The sequence below is a fragment of the Furipterus horrens genome, unplaced genomic scaffold (assembly GCF_987537825.1).
Source record: "Furipterus horrens unplaced genomic scaffold, mFurHor1.1.pri manual_scaffold_5, whole genome shotgun sequence".
NCBI lineage: Eukaryota > Metazoa > Chordata > Mammalia > Chiroptera > Furipteridae > Furipterus > Furipterus horrens.
The window spans coordinates 157,659,249-157,673,436 of NW_028327175.1; the positions used below are offsets into that span (position 1 = coordinate 157,659,249).

The window sequence follows — 14,188 nt, forward strand, 5'->3', positions numbered from 1 at the left end:
GCCTTATTACCTTATACTTGTGATCTCAGGTTAGCAATTGTTACTTTAGTTGGCATTTTGGTTTTAATACCAAAATTAAGTGGTAAGTCCTGTATTACACATAAGAATTTAAAAGTATAAAAAAGGTTTGCTTTTTCAGTTTAAAGGTAGCATAACATAAATTTGGATTCTTAATTGAGTACTTCCTGAAAATGTTTTTAAAAAATAAATTACTAGTAAAATAAAGATAAATAAATTTAGTGATCCAACAGTCTGTTGTACTCATAAAAATTAACCATTAGAATGCTAGAGTTCAAAGAGATAGATTGCCCTTTAAACAAATAAATCAGTGATTCAAAGTAAAATATATTATCTCTGTGGTAAAGTTTATATAAAAAATATTGAATCACTTTTCAGCAATATTGACTCTTACCAATAAATCTAGAAAATAACATTGTTTCCAGAAAGCAAGATGGCTCGTTTATTTTACACCGCAAAGGGTAAATGAAATATTTAGCAAAATCAACCAGAGCATAATGTATCGTACATACACATACACACATATATACACATTCACCATGCTCTGATTGGCTGATATATACATAAATATATATTGGCTTATATGTGCTTAGATCTATATGTGTACATATATATATATATATATCCTTATACGCACATGCAATAACTTGTCTTCCACCTCCCCCCTTCATTGCCTTTATTTAATTTCTGCACTATTTGTCTGTCTCCCTCACTAGTCAATAATTTTACCAGAAAGCAGAAATTGCCTTGTTCATGTTTGTTTCTCTACTTCCCCAACCCTACTGTTTCTCAACACTTATTGTATAACTTTTTTACATACAGGAAAAAAAATCAAAACAAGTATTTAATATAAAACAAATAGTCGAACTACAGATTTATAGATGTTTTGAAATTTTTGCATCCTTTGTTAAAGAGAAAAGCTAACATCATTTAATTGCCAAATAATTCTACCAATTTCTAAGTCAACACAAAAATTTATCTTTAAAATCTCTGAAGTTACACATATTTGTATCAGGGAGTTTACATATAAAGCTCCTGTTCTATTCCAGAATGTTCTCCAGACTAGAGCCTTTTCCTTACACTTTGTATTGGCCAATTTGAGTTAAGAAGCAGAGAGCTCTAATTTTGAGATGCCACATCTACCCACATCAAGAAACCCCCATAAACTGTATGTTTCTTTCCAGAAGACCTAATGTACAAGCAGAACAATAAAGTTGTGGTGTAGTATAGCATATTATGGTGCTCACCCTACTGGAAATAAAATACAAATGTTGTTTAAATAGTGTGAGTTACATAAAGTGATAAATAGGCAGTAAAGGGTAGTGATTAAGAAGTCAGGCAACCAGTTCTGCAATTCACTACATGAGTAATTTTAGACTAATTATTTAAACTATCTTAATTTTATCAACTGTAAAGTGGGGATAATTATATTTATCTTACAGCACCTTTGGGGGGTTTAAGGTGACCACAGTCCAGCATGTAGCATGGTAGCAAGCACACATTTGTAAATGCTCAATGAATGATAGTGACGACAATGATAAGGATGTTGGAGATGTGTCCAAAGCCTAGACTGACCAAGAAATGGAACAAATTCCCAACTACTCAGATGGCTAGACAGAAAAATCACTGCAGAAATCCTTAAGAAATTAAATTAGGATCCAAGTTAGCTGACTTTAATATTCTGCCAGGGAATCAATTTGCAGTGTGATAATGGCTTACACTATTTCTTCTCATATAACACATTTTATCAACTGCCTTAATACTTAGAAACCAAAATAGTGATTAATAAAATTTTCAAGATGGAATCTAGCCAGAAGGAAAGGCATTTCCCTTCAAGAGTTTAATATCAGTCAAGTAATACCAAAGACAGAGTCCTATTTTGACTCTAAGTAAAACTACCATCCTGTACACAAAGCTCATGTTTGCTATGACTGAAATAATTATTGCTAAGCAATTCCCCAAACATCAGCTAGCATATATCCTAGCAGAACCCAAGGCTAGTCTTGAAACTCAGCTTATGTAAATAAAACAGAAGGTAGAGGCATCAAAATAGACAAAAATAAAGTTATTATCAAGTGTATTTTTTAAAAATTAAAACACTTTAAATAAATTGAGAACTTTATAAGCAGTGGTGTGACATAGACACACACATAAACATATTTATATGTATGTATACTTGACATACATCTATACATACATATGAAATAATATATTTAAAGAAGCTAATTTCCTGAAAAGTATATAGATAATCCCCATAAAACACAGTTGTTAGGTTCCTAACAAATGCTGTGTTATGCAAACCCATGTTATAAGAAACAAAGAACTAGTACAAAAAGGTTCCAAAAATTTGTTTGATGCTATTATATTTTTATAATTAAGAGACATATCTTTATTAAAGCAATTTTCATCAAAAGCATTACATATTAATATAAATTAAGTAATGTTTTCTTCGTCGTCACTACCAAAAGCTCCACTAACCAAATGCATTTTCTGTTTGATAAGATATCCTCATCCTCTGAACTTTCTTCAGCATTATCTTGATTTCTATGCTCTACTTTTTGCAAAAAATCTGTTATTTTAGATTGCTTGCTTTTGGCTGAGAGATCTTTATAAATTTCGTTATATGGTGCTAAGTCTTTTGGAAGTTCTCTTCTAAACTGTGTGCTCCTTTCAGTGCAAGGATCTTCATTTAAGAAATATGACTCTAACTGATCAGCTAAGTCTAGGCTTTTCTTTATGCTTTTTAGAGTAAACTGTTTAACTTCTTCGTTTTCATCAGTGCTATCATCCCCTAAGTTATCTAGGCAGATTCCAGATGTCATTTCCACCAAAATTGCTTCATCAGTTTCTTCTTCTACCAGCAATTCTTGGATATCTTCTACAGTCATATCGTCAAAATCTTCCTAAAGACTTAGCAAGTTCTACTATTGCATCCATCCTGGTTTCTACTGGCTTGATTAGATTTTCGCTTTGAATTGACTCTGGCTGTATATTTTTCCAACAAGCATTCATGTTGGTTTTATTTCTTTGATGAATGAGTTTATTAGATTAATACAGTCAAAAATTTTATCATGTTCAGTATTGTATGGAGATTTCCCTAATTTCGTGTTACATAAGAGTTTTCCCAATTCTCTAAACGTGTTAGAGCAAAACCATGTTATGGAAGTACTATGTCATATGGGGGGTTCCCCAATTCTCTCACCGTGTTAGAGCAAAACTGTGTTATAGAAGTGCTGTGTTATATGGGGGATACCTGTATTTCAAATCTCACTTCTTTTCAAAGACAGGGTAATGCTTCAGGCACAACAAAAAATAAAATAAAGGTATAAAGCATTCATTATTTTTACATGTTGCTTACATTTAGTTAAATAAAAATATAATCTTCTCCGGAAATGAACTTACAAATATCTAGTTTTATTTGCAACTCTACTGATTAGGAAAACTAGCCACACAATCACTAAGGCAAAGAGGGTGATATTTTGAGCCAAGAGAGCGGCAACAGAGATGAAAAAAGTGCACGTGAAAGACGTATGTCAACTGATGTCAATACAGTAACTGACAAATAACAGGACATTTGGAACAAGGGACAGGAAGGAGTATGACTTAAGGCAAAACTGCCTTGGTCTGTTTTCCCCATAACAAAATAAAGACCATAGGGAAAAGAGCCAGTTTGGATCCAAAGATAATGAACTCTGTTTGAGGCAAATCTAGAGATAAATTATAGAAATGTACAGCATACCTCTTTTTGTTGGGCTTTGATTTATGGCGCTTCACAGGTACTGCATTTGTTATAAATTGCAGGTTTGTGTGCGCTGCACTGAGCAAGTCTTCTGGCAACATTTTCTCACTGAAACCTCAGATAATGGTCAGCAATTCTTTAGCAAAAAAGTGTTGTTTAATTAAAGTACGTACTTCTTTGGCATAATGCTACTATACACTTAATCAACTATGTTATAGTGCAAACATAACTTCTTTTGTTAGTAAAAAAAGAATACTTTATTCTTTTATTGAATTTATAGGGGTAACATCAGTTCACAAAACCAGACAGATTTTAAGTGTAGAACTCAACAAAACATCCTCTGCACACTGCATCCTCTGCCCTGTGCCCAAAGCAGTCTCTTTCCGTCCCCATTTGTTCCCCCTCTGCCCACCTCCATGTACACCCATCTCCCTTTCCCTCTATCACCACACTGTTACCTGTATATATGTTCTATATACTTTTTTTTCTTAATCCCTTATCAAAATGCCAGTAAGGATTGTCTTACGGGCAGCAATTTAAAAAGCAAATTGTACATAAGAAACAGACCTATCCGCAATGGTTAAATTTGAATACTGCTGACTGGACTCAAAAGGAAAGATAATAGCTTCAGAATATAAATGAAATATTAGTGAAATTCTGCTCTGTTTGTTGCATGTGCATACACTTTCTTGATTTATTGTCCAATTTAGTCATAAGCACAACACCTGGATTTTTTTCTATCTAGATTTTTGATTCAATGATATTAGTTTATTAGGCCACCCTGCAATAATGATGTTAATCAAAATATACTTATGTATATGTAACATCTATGTAATAAATGTAATGTAGTCACTCAATTATTACTTTCATTTCTTTTCTTGTGTTTTCTGATAGCTCCCCTCTCACAGATTGTTAATACTTCTTTTTGTTTGTTTGTTTTTAATTGTTTTTCTATTACAGTTGTCCCATTTTCTTCCCCCATTGCTCTCCCCTGCCCTGCCCAACTCCCCTATCTCCCACAGTCAATCCCCATTTAGTTCTCTATATCAGGGCTCATTTATACTAGTTCCTTGACTAGACCCGTTCCCTTCTTTCTCCCCTCCTCCCCCTCCCACCTCCCCTCTGGTCACTGTCAGTCTGTTCCTTGTTTCCATGCCTCTGATTCTATTTTGCTCATTTGTTGTCTTGTTCATTAGCTTCCTATATTAGGTGAGATCATATGGTATTTGTCTTTTGCCACTGGCTTATTTTGCTTAACATTATTCTCTCCAGTTCCATCCATGCTGTCACAAAAGACAGGAGTTCCTTCTTTCTTTCTTCTGTATAGTATTCCATTACATAAATGCACCACAGTTTTTGATCCACTCAGCCACTGATGGGCACTTAGGCTGTTTCCAGTACTTGGCTATTATAAATAGCACTGCTATGAACATAGGGGTGCATAGGTTCTTTTGAATTAGTGTTTTAGGATTCTTTGGGTATACAGTAGTCCCTCGCTATATCACAGTTCAATTATCGTGGCCTCACTGTATCACGGGATTTTTTTAAATATTATATTTAATTATTTATTGCAGATTTTTCACTATATCGTGGGATTTTGCGGTACTGTATATGTATGTTGTTAAAGTTACGTAGGTTTAAGAGTGTAGAATAAATGTAAGGTTCCTACTTCGTGGGGGGGTCTGGAACGTAATACCCATGATAAGCGAGGGAATACTGTAATCTTAGCAATGGAAGTGCTGAATCAAAAGACAGTTCCACTTTTAGTTTTTTGAGGAAATTCCACACTGTTTTCCATAAGGCTGCACCAGTCTGCATTCCTATCAACAGTGCACTAGGGTTCCTTTTTCTCTACATCCTTGCCAGCACCTGTTTGTTGATTTGTTGATGATGGCCATTCTGACTGGTATGAGGTGGTATCTCATTGTAGTTTTAATTTGCATCTCCTCTGATGGCTAGTGATGTTGAGCATCCTTTCATGTGCCTATGGGCCATCTGTATGTCCTCTTCGGATAAGTGTTTGTTCAGGTCCTTTGCCCGTTTTTCAATTGAATTGTTTGTCTTCCTGGTGTTGAGTTATATAAGTTCTTTATATATTTTGGAGCTCAAACCCTTGTCTGAGGTGTCATTGGCAAATATGTTTTTCCATACGGTTAGTTCCCTTTTCATTTTGCTGATGTTTTCTTTTGCTGAGCAGAAACTCTTTAGTTTGATGTAGTCCCATTTGTTTATTTTTTCCTTTATTTCCCTTGCCCTAGGAGATATATTGGCAAAAATATTGCAACATGGGATATCTGAAAATTTCCTGTCTATGTTTTCCTCTGGAACTTTTATGGTGTCATGGCTTACATTTAAGTCTTTGATCTATTTTGAGTTTATTCTGGTGTGTGGTGTAAGCTGGTGATCTAGTTTCATTTTTTTGCACATCCCTGTCCAGTTCTCCTAGTACCATTTGTTGAAGAGGCTATTTTCACTCCATTTTATGCTCCTTCCCCCTTGTCAAATATTAATTGACCATATAGACCTGAATTTATTTCTGGGCTCTCTATTATGTTCCACTGATCTATGTGTCTTTTTTTATGCCAGTAACCATGCTGTTTTGATTACAATGGCTTTGTAGTATAGTTTGATATCAAGTATTGTGAAGTATTGTGATTACTCCTACTGTGTTCTTCTTTCTCAGGATTGCTAAGGTTCTTCAGGGTCCTTTTTGGTTCCATATAAATTTTTGAAATTTTTTTTCTAAGTCTGTGATATATGCCATTAATATTTTAATAGAGCTTGCATTGAATCTATAATTTACTTTGGGTTGTATGGACATTTTAATGATGTTAATTCTTCCCATCCATGAACATGGTATATGCTCCCATTTATTTGTATCTTCCTTAATTTCTTTCTTCAGTGTTCTCTAGTTTTCTGAGTACAGGTCTTTTAAACATGACTTTTATATGCATTGGAAAACCAAAAAATTTTGTGTGACTCCTTTATTGTGATATTTCTTATTGTGGTGATCTGGAACTAAACCTGCAACATCTGAAACATGCCTATATTACTTTGAAAAATATTATAATGCCTATTTCTTATTATATATATATAGAAATGAACATAAGTGAAATGGAAATTCATTGTTTAGTAGGTAAAGACAAAAGTAAGATAATTGTACTCTAAAGTACAGCATAAAATGGAAAAAAATGCCTGATAGTGATAAAGCCTACATCTCAAAAAATGGATTCCTTCATGAAGTCCATTTTTCTCACTATATGGTGATAGCCAGAGTGAAAGGGATGTGGAAGTGGGCAAAAGGGAGATAAATGGGGAGAAAGAGACTTTGCTTTGGGCAATGGGCAAACCATACCACTGGCAGGTGTAGTTTTGTTATACACTTGAAACCTATGTGGTTTTCTGAACCAACTTCACCCCAATAAATTCAATTAAAAATTAATAATAAGTGGTTTGTAACCAACTAATTAGAATATAAGCAACACATATGCATGATTATACATACACATACATATCTGAATACATATACATAGATATTTATGCAGTAAATATAGGTTAAAATGAACATTTTTACTTAATTACAAATTAAAAACTTTAAAAAGCTATTCTTTCCCTTTAAAGTCACAACCTCAAAATTATATATGAATTAGAAAAGGCCATTAATAATGACTTATTTTTACTCATCTGACTATAAATTTTTATATGTAAAAGGTACATATCATTGATAATGAGACAGATACTGGAAAATTACTGCCTAGGCAAATACCATTGATGTCAAGAATAAGTGTTCAGCGGAGTCAAAATTCTTCCTAAGGGGAATTTCCTAAATAATGGGTTAGCTACTATCTCACGTTGTTAGAATAACATATAATGATTTCTTAGTTCAGACTCTAGAGGATATATGTAAGTTTTTATATCCCTGGACATCCAAAAGTTATGCCTTAATAATTACCTCACCTGGAAAACAATGACCTAAAGGACCAAAGGAAACCATAAGTAATTATAAAGAATTTATTACATTAAGATACACCAAAACTGTTATCTCTCTTAAAGATATGACAGGAAGATGTTATGGACACTTTAAACAGAGCCCACTAACAGAAAGTCTGGGGAAGCAGAACCTTATTAGATTTAAATCTCCCAATGCCCTTCCTGAAACCATACTGACTAGCTAGTGAAGTACATAGGGTTGATGTTCATTTCTATTTTACAAAATAACATATTTAGGTCATCTTAAGGTAGGCCTAATTAAGTGACCTATTGTCCAAAATGGAACAATAAGCATAAACTGGGGCGGACCTGTTGAACAACCTATCCATAGGGGACAGCATGACTGTGTTCCTCTCCTGATTCAGCAAATTAAAATGCATCAGGTAAGAATGGAGAAAGAGACAGAATGAGTAGAGTACACCAAGTTCAGACTGGAAATTGAAAGGAAAACAAAGAGCACAAAGTCATTTGATGATTATGTGAAGAAGGATCATTTGATGATTATGTGAAGAAGGAGAAGGAACTGCTTTATTTAATGACTTGGTGACAAGAAGGGATTTATATGCATTGCATCTGAGCCTCAAGGTATCTGTTTAATGCCAGTGGATAGCTTCTCCACACTACCCAGGCAGATTATATATACATATTATATATGGTATATCTACATACATATCTTATATAAATAAAAATATGCAATACTTGACTAGAACTAAGGTACCCTTCAAATTTTCATTTTTCATACTTGATTTAAAGAATTTTGAAATCATAATTGGCTACAAGATTATACACATGTATATTAATGTATTTATTGTGTATATGTGTATGGGATTTCCTATAAATACACTTGTCAATATATCCAGTGCTAACTCTTAGATTTGCAAAATCAGTTAAGCCCCAGTGCTAACTCTTAGGTTTTCAAAATCATTTAAGTCAATCTGGAAAAAAATCTACTATAATGTTGTATTTAGGTATGGTTACCTGTTAAGTTCTACTTATGACACTTTATATTTTCTTGATATTAAGATGTAATGTAATTTAAGAGTCATTTTCAATTGCAGGGAAGAAAATACATGTTAAAAAATCCACATTGATGTAAGTACTATCCCGGTTTCAGAAATAGAATAATATGACTTGACATCATGGACATGGACAACAATGTGGTGATTGCGGGGCATAGGGGGGTGGAGGGAGTATAAGGAGACTAAATGACAATTGAAAAAATAAAATAAAAAATAAAATTTTTCAGAAAAAAGTATAACCATGGATGAAGATATATGCAAAAGTAAGAAACTCTCTAAAGAAAATATGTAGGACATTTTGATAAATAAGGAGAGCTAACAACTTAATTCTTATGGTTCAAATCAGGACTTGTATTCTGGGTACCAGCAGACTCTAGATATTAAATCAAGCAGGAAATTGTGTGTGTGTATGTGTGCATGCACATACACACAGAATAAACATATTATGGTTTATTAGTTTTCCTAAATAAGCACCATAGAAATCACAAATTACAGTAGAGTTAATTTCAAGCAAGCCAGGAATAATGTAGCATATATGACCCATAAGATTTCATGACAAATAAGAGAAAATATATAAAATCTTACAGATATATGACCCATAACCAATTACAAGTCATTGTTTTCCAAGAGGCTAATGCAAAACTCATATATCTGATAAGAGTTCTATTTTCATTCTCTCCTATAACTCAAATCTCATCATGCTACACAATTACTTTTGCATAATATTATATTTTAGTTATCTGAGCTATTCCATATGTAAAAACAGGAATTCTTACTTATTTTAAATGAATACCTTTGGATGCATCCTATTATTTTCTCTATGATCTTTCAGTTGCCTTGATTATTTTTTAAAGTGTATGATGTCTTATATTCATATATCAGATAACTGCATGCTTCACACTTTAAAAATCCACATAAAAAGAAAGTTATTCAGGAATTTATTTTGATGAACTGGGTTACATTTCTGTTTCCAAGGACTAATCCCTGAACATTTGATATATTGAAATGTTCATATTAAAAACAAATAATCATCTCAAAAGCAGTGAATACTGTTTGTTGAGAAAATAAAGAAATATTTGTTAAATCAATTTTTATTGAAGAAAAAATAAATATGGGTAGAAAACTAGAAATGGAATAAAAAGAGGCAGAGCAGGTTCTTATGCATGAAGAAAATGACCAGTGAAAGAAATTAACTTAGACATTCTATTTTTCTTAGCCTTGGGATCTAATCTCAGCTGAACTCAAAAAGGAATTTAGTCTAATGTGATCAAAAGAAATATATTTTATCCACTCATGAAGCAAGAATGGCAGAAGTTTTTAACCAAGACAATTCAACAACATGATTTAGTAACTAGGATATTAAACAGAGATCGGGGCTGAGAGTTCCTCAAGTCCACCTACTTCTTAGGACAAGAGTCTATCTTATTGAAAACTACAGGAATACTCTAGACTTGGACATCTGACATTTCAGACTACCCATTGTCTATACATATATGCTTCCTTCTGCTCATAATGGCCACTCTTGCTTTTTTCCTCATCTCTTTATATTTTGCATTTTTCATTAAGATGCAGCTAGCGAGGGAATCCCTTCCATATATATAATACATATATATATAACAGGTTCTTTCAAACTAGCATCATCCTTTCATCCCTTTAAGACCTTCAGAGGAGTCATAGATTCTTCCTGGGAGTTCTCTAAACCCTAAATTTTAGATATATAGACCAAACTACAGACATTAATGTTGCAAAGAATTCTCATAGAGAAATAAGTATTAAGAAGTTATTGAGAAAAAAAAAGTTATTGAGTAATAAGAGCCAGAATGACATGCCTAGACAATTCTCTTCTGCAGTGGGTTTCAAAATGTAATTGTGGATTAACAGCACCAGCCTCATATGGGAACTTGGACAAATGTAAATTCCAGGTCCTACCCCTAACCAACGAAATTGGAAGCTCAGGGGTTAGAGATGGAGGGCAGACAAGAGGCATTCCACACACAACCAAGTATTAGTTTTCTTAGATCTAAACCCACAACTCTACGCCAGTGAGGAAAAGCATTTGTCTGACTCTTCCAATAAAGCTCTTAGCATTTTTAGAACCACTTAGGTTACTTTTTATCTGAAGGCTCTTGTTAAGAATTGAACAGCCATGTTGACTAGCATGAGAATAAAGGACATTAGAGGGAGAGCATGGGGACACTTGAGCCACAGCTACAACCATAAAGGTTAGTCAGGTAAGCAATTTCACGGTCTCCAAATCTTGCCCTCAAAGTTGTCTGTCTTTTTTATAACTGACTTTTCTTGTGTGATTTTTTTTTCCCCAGATACCTTTATCAATGAATGTGTCAACCTTTCTGGCATATGACCAACCCACAATAAGTTACTGTGGGGTGCATCATGAACTTCTCTCTCATAAATCCTTTGAAACGAATGCACAGGAAGATCCGATGGAAACACACCTAGAGACTGAGCTGGACCTGAGCACAATCACAGCAGCTGGCCGAATCAGTGACCATAAACAGCATCTGGCTTAACTGAACTACTTGGTAGCCAAGGGAGGCCACCAAACTTTGTAACCTCAAGGACAAAAGGAGGAAGTTGTGTTCATTGTGGACTCTAAAAACAAAACAAAACAAAAAAATCCCTTGTTAAAATAAACAAAAATCCAAGATTGATTCTGAAATAAAGAAGACATGAATTGTTTCAAGTCTGCACTTTGTAATTAGCTAAGTTGTGCAGTATTTTTTTGACTAAGAGTATTTCCCTGAAAAAAAAAAAATCAAAAAACTTTTCCCCCAAAACTCATCCTACCTATCTGTAGAAACTGTACAGAGCTAATGTATTTTTCATATTGTAAAATTTCAATTATACAAACAACTGGTATGTACAGTACCATAATTTAATTACATTTTACGTTAAAAACTTTACACATTTCAGTTTCTAAAATTTTAAATTAACTGAAATTCTTTCTTGTGTTATTCAGAGTACTCAGTTTTGTAGGGACTGTTTTGTTACCGCTTTTGTGCCCAGAAACCTTGAGTCTAAAATTCTGTGCTGTGAGAAACATGCACGATTTTTATCATGCTACTGCGTAGAATTTTATCTACTTGTTCCAGAAGTAATACATTAACCAAAAAGGGTTTAATTGTTGACACTTGTTAAGAAGTCCTTCAATTACATAGCCAGGTTTTTCTTATAAATGAAAAAAAATCAAAGATTTTTTTAACACTTCTTCACAGACTTAACTGTTGCCTTGAATTACAGCCTAGTTTCTAAGCAGTGAAATGTAATCATAAAGAGGGATATTTTAACAACATATTTCCGAATGAATGACTCATTATTTTATTCTTTTGAGTAACCCATTGTTAAGGGTGGGAGGGAAGCATGGACAAAACATCACTGGAAACAAAGGCCGTAACCACAGCAACAGACGTTGATACACTTAAAAGGTGCAACTGTTAGTGACAAAGAAAAACTTGTTACATGTCATTTTCAGGCCAAGGCAGGAGAACAGAGCATGATTGTACAGTAGCAATTTTTCTCCTAACTAACCCAAAGTGGTTTACCTAAAAATAATCATCAGTCAGTGCAAAATGTGCCTGGTTTTTGAGACAACTTCGTATTTACAAATATGAGGCTATATTTTGGGAACATCTCAAAGAAAATACATGACTTTTTTATCTTTGTGTGCCACATCAGTTCTCTCCCAGGGAAGAAGTCTAAACTGCTATATATCATTCAATATAGATATGAGCCGTGGAGGAGAACTTCATCACTCAAGTAGACTGTATACATCCCAATATGTTCTAAATTGTTTATATTGCCATCCATAATGAGATTCACATCCAAATTATCTGAAAAAATAACCCGGAGTAATTTGAAACCACTCCAGATCATATATTGATTATGCAATTGTATTATACAATTAATTCAAATCCAATAATGAATGCCTGACCTTTGAAAGGCTGAAATAATAAATTTGTTTCTGTTGTTTGTTTGACACAGGTTATTGTTGAAAATATTGGTTATTGTTGAAAGTATTGCTATTTTACTATGGTATTCACAAATTCTTTTGTGTGTTTTTTAATATAAAACTACAAGTTTCAATTGCTGTTGCACTAAGAGAAGTGCTTTTTTATGTTGTTATTTTATAATCATAACATCAAAAATAGGTTGGAAATATGTCAATCTAACAGGGGTCAAACAATCAAAAACAATGAAGAAAATAATTTGTAAAAACTGATGTCAAATGTTTTTTATTTATTTCAAAAAATCATATCTATAGAAGTCTAGTTTTAACATGGCAAATTTAAGAGCAGCTTCAAGAAGAATGAACTTAAAAAATGTAGTTAACTTTTATTAAAAATATACAAAATCAGAAAAAAATATGTTGAAAGAAGCAAACTCTCCTACTAATTTAAATCAAACTAATTTAAATCACAGTACTTGTATCAATTATTTAACATCCCAAATTCTGTAACTTATTTTTGCATAAGTTATTTGCTATTCAAAAATTTTTGTCATTTTAAGTCAAATTTTTATTTTTTCAATTTCTAATTTCTTTGCATAGTATTCTTAATCCTCTAAATTGAGAATTTGCTTTGCACAGTTAGCAAATTTATGTAGTTAATTATAAATTTATTATTTTTGTGTCTAAAACCAAATGCAAAATTTATTACCATGCAAATCAAAATGTCATTTGCAATTTTTCTTATTAGAAGTTGGCCTTGCAAATATTGACATCATTTAACTTGCATAATAAGCAGTTTATACCTATATCCAGACATTTACAAGTTGATAAATGACTTTAAAAATTTTTAGGTTCCAGGGAGCCTTGCAGATGTATGTCCTTGGTTTCCTGAAGCAAAACACTTTCTTTCAACATTTCAAATTCACCTAACGTGAAAAACTTAAATAGAAGCAGTCACCTTGGAAACAGAGCTCTGTGCACCTGAGGACTTACTATAGTAAAAGCAAAATAAACTAATAATTTTGAGATTTCTTATATTTGAAATTAAACCCAAAACATCTTTAATAAAAAAGAGGAGGAGGAGGAGAAAGAGGGAGGAGAAGAAGAAGAAGAAAAAAAAGAAGATGACGATGAAACAGCAGCTGCTTCTGCTGCTGCTGCGCTGGGTTATTTGCTTCATTTTTATTCTGCCATGTCCAGGGGTAGGGGTGTTGGCAGTAAAGACCTGCTAGAGGAGTTTGTGTCTGGAATCATTATCATATATTTGCAATTTATATATTATATTTGTGTCTAAAATCTATTTCTAACCTACCTTTTTCAGCATTTGATAACCCTCCTAACCACCTTGTCCCCATGTCTCCCTTCCTGTCTATGCTCATCAATTTAAATAATTGAAATGTTTATGTTTGGAATTGAAAAATGCAGAATATGACCTGATGTGGTTACAAAAACAGC

General features: G+C 33.2%; 2 protein-coding genes across 2 annotated transcripts in view; one reads left to right on the forward strand and one right to left on the reverse strand.

The window, feature by feature from the left end:
- Positions 1-11,559, forward strand: part of LRRTM3 (leucine rich repeat transmembrane neuronal 3) — a 170,581-nt gene extending 159,022 nt beyond the window's left edge. The window contains exon 2 of the mRNA XM_090279376.1: positions 11,088-11,559. Within this exon, the coding sequence (XP_090135502.1) occupies positions 11,088-11,297 (210 nt within the window). The 3' untranslated portion in view covers positions 11,298-11,559. The remainder of the gene's footprint in view (positions 1-11,087) is intronic.
- Positions 1-14,188, reverse strand: part of CTNNA3 (catenin alpha 3) — a 1,620,658-nt gene that overhangs the window by 1,086,019 nt on the left and 520,451 nt on the right. The gene's annotated exons all lie outside the window — the stretch shown is intronic.